Source organism: Prorops nasuta, unplaced genomic scaffold, assembly GCF_024137725.1.
Source record: "Prorops nasuta isolate Cenicafe-Biocafe unplaced genomic scaffold, Cenicafe_Pnas_1.2 PNAS00014, whole genome shotgun sequence".
Lineage (NCBI taxonomy): Eukaryota > Metazoa > Arthropoda > Insecta > Hymenoptera > Bethylidae > Prorops > Prorops nasuta.
The window spans coordinates 4,926,809-4,945,489 of NW_027116811.1; the positions used below are offsets into that span (position 1 = coordinate 4,926,809).

General features: G+C 35.6%; 2 protein-coding genes across 4 annotated transcripts; one reads left to right on the forward strand and one right to left on the reverse strand.

Annotated features, from left to right (window-relative positions):
• Window positions 1-4,166: 4,166 nt before the first annotated feature.
• LOC136778511 (protein SERAC1) lies at window positions 4,167-8,157 on the forward strand. 3 transcript variants are annotated; one of them, XM_066735426.1, is made up of 15 exons: window positions 4,167-4,375; window positions 4,446-4,567; window positions 4,656-4,856; window positions 4,929-5,056; window positions 5,137-5,247; window positions 5,311-5,446; window positions 5,529-5,672; window positions 5,739-5,996; window positions 6,082-6,274; window positions 6,366-6,530; window positions 6,604-6,731; window positions 6,790-6,942; window positions 7,013-7,159; window positions 7,871-7,937; window positions 8,018-8,157. In XM_066735426.1, exons 1-15 carry the CDS (start codon window positions 4,305-4,307, stop codon window positions 8,130-8,132), a joined length of 2,139 nt encoding a protein of 712 aa, XP_066591523.1. In that variant the 5' UTR covers window positions 4,167-4,304; the 3' UTR covers window positions 8,133-8,157. The 3 variants fall into 3 exon arrangements, with proteins under 3 accessions (XP_066591523.1, XP_066591524.1, XP_066591525.1); XM_066735427.1 differs by having other exon boundaries at window positions 4,449-4,567; XM_066735428.1 differs by lacking the exon at window positions 4,446-4,567 and having other exon boundaries at window positions 4,767-4,856.
• Window positions 8,158-8,420: 263 nt separating this feature from the next.
• On the reverse strand, window positions 8,421-18,330 carry LOC136778510 (uncharacterized). Its single transcript, XM_066735424.1, has 10 exons — window positions 18,172-18,330; window positions 17,454-17,720; window positions 12,047-12,580; window positions 10,059-11,700; window positions 9,675-9,990; window positions 9,526-9,596; window positions 9,255-9,451; window positions 8,987-9,114; window positions 8,711-8,911; window positions 8,421-8,607 (listed from the first exon to the last, which is right to left on the reverse strand). Exons 2-10 carry the CDS (start codon window positions 17,590-17,592, stop codon window positions 8,431-8,433), a joined length of 3,405 nt encoding a protein of 1,134 aa, XP_066591521.1. The 5' UTR covers window positions 17,593-17,720; window positions 18,172-18,330; the 3' UTR covers window positions 8,421-8,430.
• Window positions 18,331-18,681: the final 351 nt, after the last annotated feature.

The following is an 18,681-nucleotide window of genomic DNA, read 5'->3' on the forward strand; positions in this document are numbered from 1 at the left end:
ATTTCTTTTTGCATTCAATAGTCTAATAAATGCACTATCTGACCTTCATCTATTTTTTTTTTAATCCTTATTCGTTAAGCTTGATAATCCGCTAAAGTGCGAAGTGCACACACTTGCATCAAACGACTCTACATATATGATTCGTAGTGCGTTATAGAAATAACACCCTTCAGTGTGGATAGGAAATGACTACAAAAAATTAAAGCACTTATGTGCATCAAAACTACGCATTATGATCTATAGTGTACATTTTAAAATATATGATGTAATGTGCAAAGTTATATGACAACCATACTTTAAAATACAGAACAAATTTCTGTGTTTTTTCCAAATTTTACTGTAATATTCTCTCGTTGCAAGAAGATTTAAAAAGGATTACGTTAGATTTTAGGAATCCTATTTAATCCAAAATCTGCTGAATTGGTCTTTTTCCGATACTTTTTTAGACTTTGTAGGATTTGGTTTGTATACAATATAGCCTGTGATATAATTCAAAATTATCCACTGCTAGAATTGTTTAGGTTTATAGCAGGTCTTAGATTTTTACTCGAGATATACCGTTATTACAAACACTCTTAAGGTGATGTCATACAAAAAGCAACGCAGCAGGCGTTAGAAAGATGTAATTCAAGACACACGAAATCGAAGTTTAGCGTGTTGAAGCCTATATACAAAGTCTTGGGCCCACGATCGAAGAAATCCTTGAGATATAATTTTGAGAAATATGCAGTTCATAGATTAGTGTAATTTTTCGCTATAAACGTACAATTATTCGCAAAATATATTATTGACCTGAAGATTATCTAGCTGATTTTTTAAATCTGACAAAGGGTTTAAGAAAAAAATTCTGCTTTACTGATGAAAACATAGAAAGAATTTTTTTTATTTTCACATTTTATTTTGGATAATAAATAATATATAAAATATAAATAAAATTCAATAATATGGATGATAGCATTCTTCTCCCCTCCCACAATTATTTCTAGTTCCTTAGGCCTATCTTTAAAATGAAATATAAAACTATTCATTCGCTCTTCTCTTCTCGATCACACAAAATTAAATATTGAAAATGTAGCCTTCCTTATTTTAGTCTTTTAATTTGTACGAATGAAGTTCAACTATAATAGATTTATGATACACGTGTAACGTTTACATTCCAGAAATATTAAACATTGTAAGCCTTTGTGTTTTATTGCAAATATATAAATTAAGGGATGTGTCATGCATATGAACACTGAGAAATTTTGTTAAAAATTGTTCAGACAATGAAGAATATTTTTCAATGAAAAAAAGGGACAGTGTTTAGCCCCATTGCTGTGAAATATATATATATATATATATATATATATATTATTGTTGGTGTGTTAAAAGGTAAATCAATTTTCTCAAAAAACGCACATGTCAGCAGTAGATATAGTGAATTATATTTGCTAATGAGAATATTAAATACAGAAATGCTATTCTCATTTCAATTCAATGAAAAAAAGAAAGGATGTTAAAGCATAAAACAATTCGATTCTATCCATCAAAATGGTCATAAAGTATGCACAAATGTTATTTATAATGTAATTTCCATTCTTTTCGTAAATCCAAATTATTGAAAAAGCTTAACAAATTAGATATTTTGTAACATTTTAAATCAGTATTATTATAATTAGCTTTTGCATATATAATTTTTCTAGATGCTTAAAAATTACTGCCGCCTGCGTCTTAAGCTTAGCAACTTCCAAAACGCTTCTTTCATCATACGATGCTTTCATAATCTGATAAACTTCCATGTATTTTTTTAAATTGGCTGTTTTCGGATTTGAAGTCATTAAATCACTTATCAATTTGTTGACTTATTGTCAATATCTTTTTGCGGAATTATTGAGAAAAAAAAGAAGAGTAAATGAATTTTTTCTTAAATTAATACAATAGGCTTATAAAAGATATAAATCTCTTAGAGGTACAAAAGAAGTTGTACGTAAGAATTCATTTATCTTATAACTTATAAGAGATAAGTATCTACTTTTTGGTTAGAAAACCTCAAAATACAAATAGCAAAGAGATTACATAATATTTGCATCATAAAAATAATATCTCTTATAGTTTTAGAATTAAATGTAATTTTATTTTCACATTCCAATGCATTATTAGAAGGAACATTATACATATACTATAGGTAAAATATAATACAAACTTACAATATCTTCATGATCTTGGTCATCTTCGATTATTTGGTAATTTCCTATTGTAATTCCGTTTGAACCAAAATTGGTTTCTTTCAAGAATTCGTCTCCATGTATAAGATGCAAATACACCTTTTCAGACTTTGTGACGTTGTCGCAACATTCTTTCCACTTGAGAAAAATGTGATTAGAGTAAATAGCACATTCACAGCGGACTCCCAGTCTTCTTGCGATGCTTGCCAATATTACACTAAATCTTTAGTTTTCTATATAGAATGGCAACCTACGTTCTTTATGATATTCAATTGAACTCAAATCGCCAGCTTTTGATTTTAATAAAGTAGCACGCAATGCTTCTACGATTCTTCTACCGTCGATATCATCCCATTGGTTTTCTTTAATCACGTTATTACGCCAAAAGTTCAATTTTTCCTGGGACAGAAAATAAAGGATGTTCAGGACACGCTTTATGCAAATGTAGCATAGTAGCCTTTGCTAAGTCGTCGAACTCTTCTGAAGCTTGTTTATTAAATGTTTTATCGTATAATCCCTCGGACCGTTTGAAGGCCAGGGCACCAAATTTGTCTAGAGTTTGCTCTTCTGTAGAGAGATCCAAGAGTTTCATCCATTTATTTGTCAAATAATTTTTTTTTATATGTTTCTCAGTTTTGTGGAGGTAATTTGATTTTTCATCAATAAGAGAATAATTGTAAAATCCGAAGTCTGTCATATATACATATTAGGTCTGTTCTCGTTGGCCTACACTTTTAACACTTTCTACACTTTCTGTATTTCTGTCTTTGTCCATTGTATAAGTTGATACCCTAAAAAGTGCACAAGCGCGTGTTTTCTGTTCGTTTGTGTTCGTGTGCTTGCAGCGGTCAAGGGCAAAAACCTCAAGGACTCATAGCCTGTAAGTTATATTGATTTTATTTTAAACGTGAATAAACTAAAATTAATTCAATACGATTTAATTGAATAGTGTTTTTTTTTCTTTGTTACAGTGAGCGACCTTACTCTGGGGTGGAAGTACGCACTTAAAAATCCGTATCGTGTAGTACCGTTCGAAAAATCCGCGTCGTATAGTGACATTTAAAACGCCCGCGTCTAGTAGTACCGTTTAAAAATTTTTAATTCGCGAGTGAATATCATCAGTGGCATTATCTTCATCGCATCTCAGACGGATCATCGTTGGGAATTCGCCGAGTGAGTGAGTCCCACGGGTAAAATTGTGGAATTTTTTTTTCATTAACCTAAGGATGATCGAAAATATACTGATAGGTTCCAGTCGGTCCTCCTTCGGTTAAAATCATTTTTTGTTTTTTTTTCTTGCATGTTTTTCAGGCCTTCATTCCGATTATATTTATTTTGCGTATGTTTTTTCAGGTTTAGCTTTCCGATATAGGTAGGCCTTTTAACTTTGCGTGTTAGGTAGGCATTATAGCTTTCGGTGTTAGGTAGGGTTTCTTTTTCAGGTTCTTCATTGCGATTACATGGATTACATCCTTTTTATGTTTTTGCACGTTTTTCTTTAAGGTTAGGTTTTCCCAAATAGGAAGGCATTATAAGGACCGTGCACATCAACACAATGATAGAGAAGTGTCAATGTGTAACTATAGAGACCGTGCACACCAACACAATGATAGCGAAGTGTCAATGTATAACTGTATACGTATAAATAAATTACACTCTAAAACTGCGAAAATTGACCGATAGTTTGTGCTGATAGTATGCATATACACCAATATGTACACATTCTCATCTCACTGTCATTGTGTTGATGTGCACGGTCCCTATAGTTTTCAATATTAAGGCAGATATTTTTTTTCAGGTTCCTTCCTTTCCAAACTTAAGAGATTCCCTTTAGCCTCTTTTCCTTACCACTTTACCTTTACCCCGCGAACGTATGCTGTTCGCGCCTCGCTTGATTCAAAACTTAACACTCTTGCCAACTGTATGTCGTGAAATATCTCAAATGACGGGCCGGTAAAAATGTCGACTTCTCTGAAATCAGAAAGAAAAAAAACTGTTGTATTATAATAGATAGACTTAAAAGAGTTACAACCTACAGTACTAAATGAGTAACAATTGAATAGAATGTTGTTTTCGGTTGATAGCACTTAAAAAATTGAAATGTATCTTAAAAAGTTCAGGAAATATGTTTATTTTCTTAAATCTACGGGTGCTTGTGCTATCATCATGGGGTATGATAAATATTTTTAGTATATATTGAATGATTTCCTTTTATAGCTAACGTATTTTTTCTTCTTTTAGAAGTTGTTGGTTACTTTATCAAGTAAATGATTCTTTGAAAATTTTAAATTCTGCTGTTAATTCTAATGCTTTGGATGCAGGTTTTACTCAATATATTTATATTGATGATAGTAAATTCAAGGGTAAAGATTCATTTATTTATCCATACTTTGAACGATAGGGGTCATATCTTGGAATTACTTTAATATCTATTACATGGCAATTTTTTAGATTCTTTTATCTATGATAACATCAATGATTTGCGATTTTCTACTTTGAAAAAGCAACCAACAATTAGTAAGATCATTGAGAAAGGATGGAAAATTATAAATCGTAATTTAGCATATAGGCTGGTTTATGTGGCACAACATGGTGATAAGAGTGAAAGAGCAAGAGCTATAGATTCTCTTAATAATTTAAAACAATTAGAAGGTAAACACACACAAAATTGGTTGGAAGTTATTAATATATGAAATTGACAGAGATTTCTACTTTTATTTATAGACTGGCATTATTGTCGAATAGCTCAAATGCTAGATGGTGAGACTGCAACAGCTTTATCACGTTTTCCAAATGTTGATTTACGATTTTTCCTGAAACCCCCTGATTATCATTTAAAGGAAAATTTACATGTAATATGAATATATCATCTAGGCTAAACAAAGTCTTATATGTATATAATACTTATATTTTTTTTTTTTTTTATATTTAGGATGTGATAGAAATGACCAAAGATCTGTTATCGAAACTGAATACTTTGTGTAACAGTACACACCCTTGTCTTTCCCAATTCTTAAGCAAAAATTTTAAAGATTTCCAAAAAGTAAGTATTTTTTGTGTTACAAGTTATAAAAATATATTTTCATTTAAACTTTAATTCTTTAAGGAAGGGTTAATATTTGATTATGATTTAACAAGCATCGGACTATCTGCACCACCTGAAGTAATATGGAACACGGATCTGCTAGAAAACTGCGTTCATGCAATATATCATCATTCCTCTCTTGAGGAATATAGTCAAGGTAGTATATTTTTATGCACAATAATTGTTGTTAAACAAATGTAATTTGATTCTTCTAGATTGAACTTAATATTAGTTTTTAGATCTTGTTAAAAGTGGAGGTCTCTTAATATTAATGAAAATCCAAAAAATTTTACATAAAAATATAGATATGTGTATTTTACTAGCAAAAATCCTTTCAAATATTTCACTTCATAATGAATATTTAGAGGATATTTTTAAATCAGGTAAGAAAATAATGTTTTGTATTAATATGACCTTCAATATAGTAATTAATTTCACAATTATTACAGGTTGGATAGGTATACTAGCACTATGGTCACAAAACAAGGACATTAGACTTTCAGCACCTGCAGGCCGTGCCTTGGCAAACTTGGATATATACGAAAGTGAAGATATTAAATATCCAAAGCGAATTTATCTTTTATACCCATTGCATAAAACTTGTATAGTTCCAAAAGCAGACATTGTTTTTCTGCATGGTTTACTGGGTGGTGCATTTATCACTTGGAGACAAAGAGATCCTCAAGCTCCTGAGCTTGGATCTAACGGTTTGTTACTGTAAATTATGATTTTATAATTGAAATTATTTATTAAATGTTATTTCTTAAACGATTTACATAAGTTATTTTTTAGATCATAAGAAATACTATGAAGATGATGTCTTGTCAGATTTAGCAGGCGAATATCCTCAAGAATTTATGAAAGACTTAATGCGTGACTTTAATTATTGGGAATGGAAAAAAATAGGGAATGATTATGAAGTTGTATTAGATGATTGTCCAGAGAAAGCTAATAATGAAGCATTAGGTCCCTACAGTTGCAAAGGGTATATATATTTCCAAATGTTATTATGAATAATATTTATTCAACTTCAAAATTATGATACAAATAAGAATTTTTCAATGATAAATTTTTAGAGAGGACCTGAATATAATAGACGAAACGGAAAATCCCACGTCCCCAACTCGCTGCTGGCCCAAAGACTGGTTACCTATAGACCATCCTTATATTCGTGTTCTTGGCATAAATTATGAGACAAATTTATCAATGTGGTCTCCCTTTTGCCCTATAGAAAGTACAAAGTAAACCTTTTTTTTTACATGGTATATAAACCAAGTTTTTAATGTTCACTTACAAAAATTGTTGGTATTTTAGAAGTACTCTACATGAAAGAAGCAACGAGTATGCTACAAAGTTGTTAATGGCTGGCATTGGAAAAAAGCCAATTATTTGGGTTTGTCATTCTATGGGTGGATTATTAGTAAAGAAGATGCTAGTCGAAGGTGACTATTACATAAATTTACTCTTAATGACATTTTTTCGTAACGATTTCATTTACAGAATGGAGAAGCGGCGATAGCCACAACATTTGCAAGAATACTCGTAGTATTTTGTTCTATAGTACACCACATAAAGGTTCTCGAGTTGCAGCTCTCCGTCAAATGACTCAAATGCTAATATGGCCATCAATAGAAGTTCAAGAGCTTAGAGAAGGTAGTCAATTATCTATTGCATTTACAATTTCACGAATAGTTATTAATATCTGCAATTAAAATTTACATAGAATCGCCTAAGCTCCTAGAACTACACCAGGACTTCCTAAAAATGCTAGAGGATTATCCAATGGAAATCGTAAGCTTTAGTGAAACAAAGCCAACTCTTGTAAGCCCGTTGAAACTTTCCTATTTATTTGTCAACTCTGATTCAGCAAGTACGTTATTAAAAATACATACAGTAGACGCCCGCCGACTTAAAACTTTCCAGAGAATGGGCTGAAGAAGACGGTGTACGTTTATCACCGTAACTAAAGGAGAGGGGCATCAGGATTTTGATACACACTTTGTTATTTCATACTTTGGAGTGTTTTAAGTATCGGGTCATATAAAAGGTATATCAATATTCGCGTATTTTCTTAAAGTAATGGATAGAGGGTAGAAAATGGACTAGTAAAGTATAGACCCAAATAAGAGCTCTCGCTTGGTTAATGAGTGAACAGTAAGTTACTGAAAATTCCGACCTTGCGTTGAATAATATGCTTACCAAATGCTATGATCAGCCTATGCTAATTAAAATAATGATGTGTTTGGTTGAATCTGTATGGATCTTAATTCAATTTCGCATCCAGCAAACCATGTCCACATTTGATCAACTCCATCCGTCTTTGTCTACACATTGACTTTCACTATTTCTTATGCCTAAATTGGTGACAGATAGAGTCACGAGATGCGAATAAGGTATAGAAATGTTCTATATAGCTTAGCCGAATTCCGTAATGGTTTATTTGAGAGATTGCAGCGTGTGACAATCACATTGTACAACGCAATTAACGCCCCTTAATGTAATACACGAATATTTATATACCCTATATACTTTTATCAACTCATTTTAATTAACTTTATGCATATTTAATCATCCATTTTAGATCCTGGCGTAGGAGAATTTTATGAAATTCCACTAAATCATCTAACCATCTGCAAACCTGCAAACCGGTGAGTAAATTAAAATATTTTTATTTCTGTATTTAAATCAGTAACAGTCATTGTGAAACATATTATAATTTTATTTACAGACGATCATTTTTATATCAAAAACTTATAAGCATTGTTAAACGCCATGTCAATTCGGAGAAAAGAACAGAAGTATCGCCAATAATAAATTACTTTTTACCAAAAAGAATATTTTAGATTTGTATGCATTATATAATTTAATGTATAGCTTTTGTATACACTTGTATAATTATGTTTATGTACATAGTTAATATGATTAAACTTTCAATCAATCAACTTTATAATTTCAGTACTTTGTGCTATATTTTGGAATTTGACACAGATATAAACGTACTTGTTTTTTTAATTTGATTAATCGTTATTCTGACTAGAATAGCAATAATGTTAATTAATTACAATAATTTTCTACCAATTATATTATACGGCTGGAATTTAAGAAAATGTAAAAATTTGTAAGCTGTTAATTGCCGTAAATTTAGAAATTTGTATCATAATCGGGATAATGACGGCTGGATAAGTTAGTGGTACTATCATAACCAACGAATTTACTGCTGGTATGCGATGGATTATAATAATACCCGTTCCACTCTGATCGCCAACTGTCATACATATTATATTTTTTATTCTCTTGCAATGGTCGATCTACCAATATCTGCAAACAATCAAATTCAATATCGTTTATATAATTTTTGAATTAGTATCCAGTATTATTATTACATAGATCTTTAAAATATTATTACAAAATATTTCCGTACCTTACTAGAAGTAGATTCGAACGACTTATCGTTCCAGGACACATCTGGATCATTCCATATTGTATGTACTGATTTTGGATATTCCGGTGATCGATGCATTGGAGCAGAATGATTAGCGTGCATAACATTTTTAACTGCATCTTCATCGTACATGGCTGATAAAGTAGGTTTCAGCTTGGATCCATTTTGACGATTTACGAGCTATATGATACGAGAAGCATTGCCATGTTTTAAATAATATATGATTATAAAGTATTTATATAGAAATTCACTCACAACTGATACTCCGAAAATGATAATAAAGAGTAATCCGCCAACTCCGATGACTATGACTGCAATGGCCCACTGAGGTATCAGTCTGTCATCTTTCTCAACGTATTGCGGTGAAACTATTTTTGGTATTACTGAAAAACAGGAGTTTATATATTCCAGTATAAATTACTGAGTGAATCTTAATTGAATTTATATCAAGTCTCCTCTGCAAAACATGTAACATCCTTGCAGACACCAACCATAATGCTTTTTATTTTAAGCAGGGACTTACCCACAAAATCAGTTGACTTTGGATCAATCATAAATTCTCCTAATCTAATAGGTCCTTTTCCGATTCTGGTCTCGTTCCATCTTTCCGCGTTGTAAGTTCGCAGAGAGTCGTGGAAAATCACTTTCAATTCTTGAGTATTGACTCTTTGTCGTAAGTCAGATAATTCAATAAAATAATCAACTAGAATACTGCCTTGGCTATAAATAATTTATTAAATAATTAGTTTCGATATGCTTTTGAAAAAGTCAGAAAACAATAAAGAAAGATTTACCTGAACGAATCGATTCTTATGTTTTTATACCATTTCCTTAGAATAGGGGATTTGGAAAATACAAGATTCATCTGTGCAAATGTACAAAAAATTAACAAATCGTTGAAATAGTAATATTAATATTAATAGGATTTCTGACAAGTGTTTACCTCTGTCTCCAGGTCATTCGCTAACTGCTGCCATTCATAAGTATTTCTATCAAGCAATTCGGGTAACCAAGTTGTGTTGCCGACGATGCGAATTGTTCCAGCGACTTCGCACTCGTCAACACAAATACCAGGAGTGGTTGGTCTTACGGTAGTTGTCGTAGTAGTAGTAGTTGAAGTTGTACTGACTTCACTGGTCATTGGAACGAAGGAGGTATTGGTAGATGCTACTGTTGCTGTTCGGGCAGCTTCCAAAAGTTTCTCGATAGAGATCGGTGTAGTAGACGGCGTTGGCCATCCAGTAAACTCTGTTGTTGCTCTATAAACAAAAATCCGAAGATAAAATTTCGTTAAAGAAAAAAATAATTAATTCGCAAAGAAACAAACCTGCTGGGCCATCCCTTTTGTATACGTGGAGTAACCGCGATAGGATTCTCATTTCTAAGGCTGATAGGCGTTGTAATTTTATGAATAGGTTTACGTCCGCCAGGTCTACTGGGAAAAACGATTTTCAAACCAGCTGCTTTCGTCGTAGTTCCCACAGTAGTTGATAAAACCTCAGAATCGGTTGTCACAGGCTTTCCCGTCGTGGTTGATGAACTTTCACTAGGTTTTTTCTTCTGTACATAGTCACGCGGTAACAATGCAGAAATATCTACTTCAGATTTAGCAAACAGATCTTGCAAAGATTTCACGACACTTGTTTTTTCACTCGTGCTGTTACTACTTTTAACGATGGGGGCAGCACTAAACGTAACAGATGGCGCTGCTGTAGTTCCTGGAATAACACTTTTAGCTTTGGTGCCTTCCGATGATTTCTTCTTATTATAATCTGGAGGTAATAAAGCTGAAATATCGACTTTGGACTTTGCGAGTATATCGCTCAGTACAGATTTTTCAGTGGCTTCAGCTTCTTCTTTCTTAAACTTATAACCAGGAGGTAAAAATGCACTTATATCATCGACAAAAACGTTGCTTCTGGATGGAGCAACTGTGGTAATAGAGCTTTTACTCTTCGTAATTGTCGCGGTTTCTGACGATTCTGTCGTCCTAACCGCAGGCCACTTGATGGCGATTTTCGCACGTTCCGTGCTGCTTTTGCTGCCATTAACGATATAATCACTGGGTAAGAGTCCTTCTAAAGAATCCAAAGAACTTTCTGTCCTAGAGGGAGCTGCGTTGCTACTATAATTCGTCTTTCTATTGTTGTAACGTTTCGGTACGAATTTTCCAACAACAGGGTTCTTCTGAGTGGTGGTAAGTGGTCGTTTGGTGGTTCGTTCGTTTATCACATCAAGTTGCAGAGTATTACCGGAGGTCCTGAAGCCACTGCTGAGCAATCCACTGGATAAATCCGATTGGACCCTGTCCAACTTATCTATGATGCTCTCCGTGGACTCAGGTACCGAAGTCTTCTTAACCTCCTCGTCAATCTTCGTTGATTCCAAGGATTTACTGTCCGCGCTGTTGTCACGCTCGATTTGACGAACGCGATCTATCACAGGGAAAGGTAAAAATCTAGCGCCGGAAATGCTACGGCTTGTCTGAACGGAAGCGAGGATTCTCGAATCTTCGGTGGTGTGAGACGATTCATCAGGTTCGTTAATTTTTGAGGATTGTCTCGATTGTGTTGCTGGTGCCTTTAGAACGTGCTCCTCGGTTTCCGGCGATTCTGTGCTGTCCGGAACGGAGAATGTTCCGTTCACGACGCTTTTTGTCGTTACTACGGACACCACAGCTTCGCCGATTAAGACCGAGCCATTTGGCATCTTTCTAGAAGTTCCTCCAGGTGCGTGCAAACTGTGATCGTTCGCCTCCGGAGTTTTCGACTCTTTCGATGACTCGGGATTCGCCTCTTTTCCGTCCACAGCATCCACGCTCTCATCTTCAGTTTCTTTGTCACTCCTCTCTTCTCGTTTCTCCTCTATTACTTCCTCCCTCTCCATGCTCTTATTCAAACTCCCCTCGGTCGCCCCTGTTTTCTTCACCTGTCTTTCAATCGCTGCTTTACCTTCCGCCTTATCTTTACCTGCACAAACATTAAAATTTTAATATACACCTTTCTAACAAAATTATTAAACACAATTGTCACATCTTTAACTGGAACACTTTGTAAATTACCAAAAAATGTTTTTGTGAAATTTCGTAGCAAAATTAATAATAATAATAATATCCAAATTAGTACGTATGTTAATATGTAATTAAGGAATAAATATAATTAAATTCTTTTTAAATGTGTAATTATATATCTATATACCAAAGCTCATTTAAATATCGCAAAGAGTATGGGTACAAAAAAATAATTTTTTAAGCATTTGCAAAGGTTTTATCCTTAGCGGCTTGTGAGGCAGTGCACCGTGAGATAGCAATCTTACCTGAGGCTTCGCTCTTACTAGAATTATTGTCGGTGTCATAATCGTAATAATAATAATAATAAGTGTCGAATTGATTGCGCGGTGCGTCATCCTGGTAATCGTACTCCACGGAACTTTCGGTCCGATTATTGGCCTCTGTTTGAATTTTCTCCTTGGGCACGCCTTCGTAAGAACTATTTTTCTTCGCCGAAGTGCCGAAATCTCGTTCGACTGGATCACTTTGCTCCCGAGGGATTTTTTCTTCCACGGCTGTTGGTCGACTCGGCACTTCGGGCTCGTATTCCTCGTAATCCTCGTACCCTACATCCTCCCCCTCCTCCACCTCTTTGTCATGCTGCTCCTCTATCCTCTCCCTCTGAACCGTCCCCGTTTTCTCAGTCTTCGATTCATTAGGCACATTGTTCTCGTCGACAAGGTGCAGCAACGACGGGACGCCCGAGTTACCGGAAGTGGGTGAACCCGGATCTCGTTGCTCGTAAACCGAGTTCGCCGGTATAAATCTGGAAAGCCTGTCCCACCCTGAATTCGAGCGTTCTGAAAAAAGAGAAAAACGGCTCGTTGGTAATAATTGTTTTCATTTTTTCACCCTTTTCCTACTCGGTATTAGAGCGGTGTCAATAAACTGGACTAAGCTGGAATTTCAGCTTAGCAATTACTGAAGACGAAGACCGAGCTAAGCATTGCACTGAAGGTTGAAGTGAGATAAATGATCTTAGCTAAGCCCGTTCTAAGCTTAAGTTCAGTTTATTCATACTGCCATGTCTGAAGCGATTAAAATGGGACAACTTGCTCATGACTTAAATATATAGTTACCATTACTGGCTTACATCTGTTTTACTCTTAAGATTGGAATTAGAGAGACCTTGTCGGAGTTAAAATACACGGATCGTTGACTTTTTGGGAATAGAATCGATGCAGGTAAGTTTACACTTAGGGTAAGACATTTAACGCGTTTAAAAAACATAAAGGCAATCCGGAAAAAAATGTTATATCGCTACTTATAAGATACGTACATTTTTTGGCGTAGTAGCAGCTTTTTAAGACTCCTTTCTATTTGCATTCAAAGAGGTCTTACGCAAAAGCTGATATCTCTCAGAGTTACGCGGATATATGAATTTTTATAAGTTTTAGCTCTGGGGCTTTATAAGTGCATAGTGCAACGAAGGACCCAACACAGACTTTCACGATTAGACAAGCCGGAAACTGAAAAGAGACTCGCATCTGAGAAGAAACTTGTGTGAATTGGTCCGACAGGACGGACAGACAGACGCACAAGCATTCGCTCGTTTATACTTTCTTGCCAATTCACCGCGCAACCGAGTCTTATGTTCTCCTTTCAATCGTCCTTCGTTCCCTCTCGAATACCCTTACTTTTCACTTTCCCCTCTCTTCGGCTCGAAACTCGACTCTATCATCTCTTATCAATTTACTTATCAACTCGAAAGCGATTTTTAAATTGTTTATTTTGATTTTCTTTTATTTTCCGTGTTTTAAAAATACATTTTTCATTTTAATTCACAAGTTGCTCGACTTTCCTCTATATACTTTCTATAAATTAGGTCAAAGACTAGAAATCAGTGTAGATAATTCGAAAAAAGTAGATCCCTCCCTTGCCGTTCCCCCCAGCTTTAACGATATGCTCATGGAAATTACAAGCTGGAAAATTGTGCTCGGCACGAACAGGACATTTATCGGGACGCTAATTAATTAAAGTCGACTGTTGCGTCTTGATGCAATTATCTTTATATCAATTTCATTGCCAAGTGCGCGAGTTCAGTGCAAGAGAACGCTATTTAACACTCGAGCTGCGCCAATAAGCAATAAGAAACCCTTTCAAATCGCTCCATCTAATCGCGTCGCAAATAATGTTTACACGCGTTAGTTAGCGAGAGACAATAAACGCAAAATACAGCTCGCGATTCTTTATTTTTCCTAGAAAGTTAAATATACGAAAAAGCATAAGATTTCAGCTGGAAAGTGGAGCAAAGTGAGCGCACGAGACCGTTTGTTGCGATTCTTTTTCGAGCGAAATGAGAAAAGCTATGATCGCGTTTCATCGTGAATAAGTAGCGTGTGTTCGATTGGTACTTTGGTAATGTTCGAGAAGCCTGTGTTGAGTGATTTCGTGTATTTGGCTCGAGGAGATTCTCTCTATAGCACTATAATAATAGTGTAATATAATACTTTATTTATACTTTTATACAAGTTATCCGATTTTAATTCTCGTCTTCAAAAATCTCAAAAACCAATTATCCTACGAAACGTATTTCAAACAAGTTTTATGGCTTCAAGGGGAATATAAGATAGTATCATTGGTTTGACCTTGGGAGTTGTATCGAAGGAAATATGAAGGTCACCTTGAAATTGTCAAGCTGCACCCTCCCTCCATTTTTTATTGCATATTCTTGTAGCTTATCTCAAAAGCTTTCGAAAACCATATTTTGCTTTTTTTCAGTCATTTACGAGATATTTTGATTTTAAATTGTATAAGTAGTGAATTTAGCTGAAGTAGTTTGCACGATCGCTACATGTACACATGCACAGTCTGCCGTTCACCTGTACGTTTACTTTCAAATCGAAATATCTTGTAGGCGCAACAGTAACACACATAAGATAATTAATTTACGGCGTTAATGTTTTCTGATCGGTACACCGCGGGGAGTTAATTTGTGTTTGGTGTTCGGCTAACTTCACTTTGTAATTTCTCAACAAATTTATATACTCCACGCTATAACCAACTCGCACAAAAATCCACACGGTATACCAAATATACTCTAACTTTCATCGATTTTGTTCCGATATTAAAAAAAAACAGGAAGATCCTATTGGCTGAAGAATCTCAATCGTAATTTTTTCGGGAGCAGAATCGATGCAAGGTAATTAATAAATCACTTACCTCCACTAAATTACCAACGGCTTGATGTTACGTCTTAAGGGGAAAATGGGAGAATGAATTATTATGTATTTGTATTTTTTTATTTACATTGTACATATAGAGCATAATAGCCCTTGTATAATAAAATGTCTGTCCTCTCTCTCTCTCTCTCTCTCTCTCTCTCTCTCACACACACATACATACAAATACCTGTGCAAATTCAATGCTCGTTACAGGACAAACGAAGCCAAGCTCAGAGATTTTGAAATAACCCGTTCCATGATTATTGTACCGTAACTTTTCTTATCTAACACGTTCGATATACGCGTATTACCTGCCTATTCGTGCATGGTGTGTACGCGTGTAAAAAGAGAGAGAGAGAGAGAGAGAGAGAAAGAGAAACGACGTGCATGCCGAGAAATCAGGTGAGCGTGATTTTGCACCGGCCTGCTCTAGAATCCTAGTGAAAACGGAAACCAAATACGTCGTGTATCGCATAAAATGTTCGCCCAGTCGATACAGTACACTTTCTACTTTTACATTAATGGATGAAGACTGGTCGAAAGTCGAGTGACAATAAAATATGTTTATGCCGTTCGTTTAAAAGGTTCCGATTTATTTTTCACGATAAAGCCTCAGTTTCAATCTGCCGTTGGGATTTTATTATTTAATTGGCTCGCCAAACGAGTTTTGTCGCTTCCACGAAACTTCCTTTGTATTATAATACTTTATACGATATATTACAGTATAAGAGATAGTTTGGACCGGGTCCCGTGGACACCGGTTCGAACCCGGAAACGCGCAAAGACTCCTCGTGTATAATCTCGGATTTTATTCGCGATGATTTATCAAAGTCCGGCGTGCATCTTGAGAGAATCCCAGAGTCTTAAGCTCGTGAATTCTAATGGGTGTTATTATAAATACAGTCGGATAAATCGTCGTAATTTCGCCTTATTTACGGAAATACGAGGATGGATTGAAAAAGAATTTCACGGAATAATCGATAATTATCGATATGATTATTCCAAGGTATCTTTGTTTATGCAATTAAGCAATCATCGCTATTTACGGTAGGAGGATGCCTCGGCACGTGCTGCACACAACAGCGAATGTAATTAATGCACGCTCGTTGGATATGATAGGATAGGATCGTGGCTTTCTCTAAAACTCTCAAGGTCGTGGATTTTTCAACGTTTTCGTGAAAATAATTGGTCATTCGTTATTCATAGGACTTTCCAACAGTCGAGTCAACCAAATTGGTCAATATACCCCGTCTCGTTTCGTGGAAGCCCTTTCAGTCACTGCGATCCTTCCGCGAATGATGTGTATACAAATATTTCCCCTTAACAATATCTATTACACGCGCGTTCTTTTGGAAGCAGAGGACTCGTATAAGAAACGTGACGTTTCGTCGAAAGGAATAAGTGGAGAAGTCGCTTAGCAATTTTTTACTTTAACTGTTACGGTCACTTCACCGTTGTCTGCCCGTTGTCCAGATTAACGTCGTAAATATACAGACAGGGGAACGTGAAAATATGCGCATAAAATCCCCCTCGGCTTCTTTATCCCTCTAGCGGATAAAAGAGATTATCAAAATAGTTGCTTTCCTCAAACACGCTTGTGCAAATAATCTTATAGCTATAAATTCTTAGAAGTATTATGTATAAGTTTAGATGGATACTAAAAGAGACAATTGGAAATATCATTATCCGCTATTAACTTATTCGAAATAGGTAAGATCTAGGGGGATTTTATCTATTTTCATTGATGCGAATGATTGCATCACACTGAATTATAATTACCCGTGTAACATTGCACAAGAAAGTTGTAACACTATTGCCAGAAATTGGAATTCAATAGAGGAAATTTTAAGGCAAAAAATTCGTGAAGCAACGATCACTGGATTATGTGAAAATAAGAGAAATGAGGAGACAGAATAATATATACAAGAATAGCACCGTTGTTTTGACCATTGCACAATTTGAATTAAATCTGACTTATAATTACTAACTTCACTTAAGAGGAATTTTTGTTGGTAGTATATTTTCTTTCAAGCATTATAAAATTCTGGACACTACGTAGGGATCATTGGTGATCCAAAGGAAAGAAAGAATAAAAGGAAGATGTGTTTTAACCTCTGTGTATATGGTACGTGCCCACGGATACATCCGTGTATTACGTCCTCGCCATGAAAGGTTCGCAACATCGTTATTGTTTTCCCACGACTGTTCTATGACAAATACGCGATTGTCCCCATATTTTCATGCTTCCTATCTAGGATACCTTTAATTATTGTGTAAGCTAATGTAGTTTTATATATTACTATAATATATAGCACACTGAATGAATCCCCTCGGGAAAAACGTGCAATAAGGCAAGACTTGCGCAATATTCACGCGAATCCAATCCCAGATCAAAACCATCCACTGTGTCCTTGTGTAATAAATCCTCTCTTTCAATGTTGTAGAAAACAAAGCAAGATTACCTTACATTTGGTTAAAAATTTCTAGTAATTGCTGAGATTCTGGTTACCTTCTGGCTGGCTGGTTGCAGCAATAGAGACAGCCGCTAGATGGAGGAGGATGAGACAGATGAGAAATTCCAATTGACACTTGCAGATTAGGCGATAGTGGCGACCACCATGGTTGCCGCTGCTGTTCGAATTAGACATGACCAGGCGTTATTTTGGCGCGTTTTTATCGACGCAGCTTTCAAAGCTCTCACGGGCAGAGGAATCTCAGCAACGCGGTCATCGTGAAACTCTCGTTTCACGCGACAAATTCTCCCGCAGATTTCTGGCTGTCAAAAAACGCGCACCATCATCCTTTAACCTTTTCACCAAGCGTGGACACAATTTATTTTTATTAGTTCCCCCTCCTGCTTATTTCGAAACGTGGACGCAAAGAAATCACTGAGCTAACCTCGCGGATCTCGGGAACGACACTGGCTCGACTGGGCTCGACTGCCTGAACAGTGAACTGGCTGGCCAGCGAGCTGCGAGAGTCGAGAACCGAGCCGACGGACGGGGATAGAAAGCAAAATCCCACTTTCACTTGCCGTTACCACGTTCCGTGGCGTCCTATGCCGTACCGTGTTGTGTCGCGTTCTGCTCTCGGCTCTCGGCTCTCTTGACTTCTCCTCTTCGGGAGCCACCGAGCGATGTCCGTTCCACGTATCTTCACGCTTCACCTCCTCTGCAGCTTCCATATATGTGTATACCAAGAAGAACGCCCTGTTTATATTTACTCACTTTTCTATGAACGTTTGAGAGGATAAAGAGACTAGCCAAACTTTGCAATTTTCTTGCAAATTAATAAGCGGTGGTGAGGCTCTTGGCAAGGCGGAGCTGGCACGTCGAGGCCGTCTACGTTTTCCTCTCTCTTTTTCTCCTTTTCCTAACCATACCACATACCCTGTCCATACCACCAATAATACCTTCTTTTCCCCCCTCACTCAAAACAGGCAAGTTTAAAAGTCAACATAGCGGGCAAAACTCTGAGCGCGAAAATTTGTGTTGGCTGCATTGAAATCCATCTGAAAAATGACGTCACTTGAAGATAATATGACTTTAATTTAGATAAGTGATGCTGAGAGTTATCTGTTAAGCATTTTATGGAGAGCTTAAATTGTTTTATGTAAAATATTCATGGGATAATGTATTTTTAATTGTATTGGTGTAGTATTGTTGAAAATGTTATTAATTAATCTAGAGGAATAAATATATATATAAATTATTCAAATAATGTATATAAAATTAGAA

Bases quoted from the DNA above. Each gene is read 5' to 3' on its own strand.
- LOC136778511 (XM_066735426.1), top strand. From the start codon at position 4,305: ATGTATCTTAAAAAGTTCAGGAAATATGTTTATTTTCTTAAATCTACG. The intron at 4,376-4,445 runs GTATGATAAATA...TTCTTCTTTTAG, and splicing joins GCTTGTGCTATCATCATGGG to AAGTTGTTGGTTACTTTATC. The intron at 5,447-5,528 runs GTAGTATATTTT...ATTAGTTTTTAG, and splicing joins TCTTGAGGAATATAGTCAAG to ATCTTGTTAAAAGTGGAGGT.
- LOC136778510 (XM_066735424.1), bottom strand. From the start codon at position 17,592: ATGTCTAATTCGAACAGCAGCGGCAACCATGGTGGTCGCCACTATCGC. The intron at 8,912-8,986 runs GTGAGTGAATTT...CGTATCATATAG, and splicing joins TCATTTTCGGAGTATCAGTT to CTCGTAAATCGTCAAAATGG. The intron at 8,608-8,710 runs GTACGGAAATAT...GATTGTTTGCAG, and splicing joins TCGAATCTACTTCTAGTAAG to ATATTGGTAGATCGACCATT.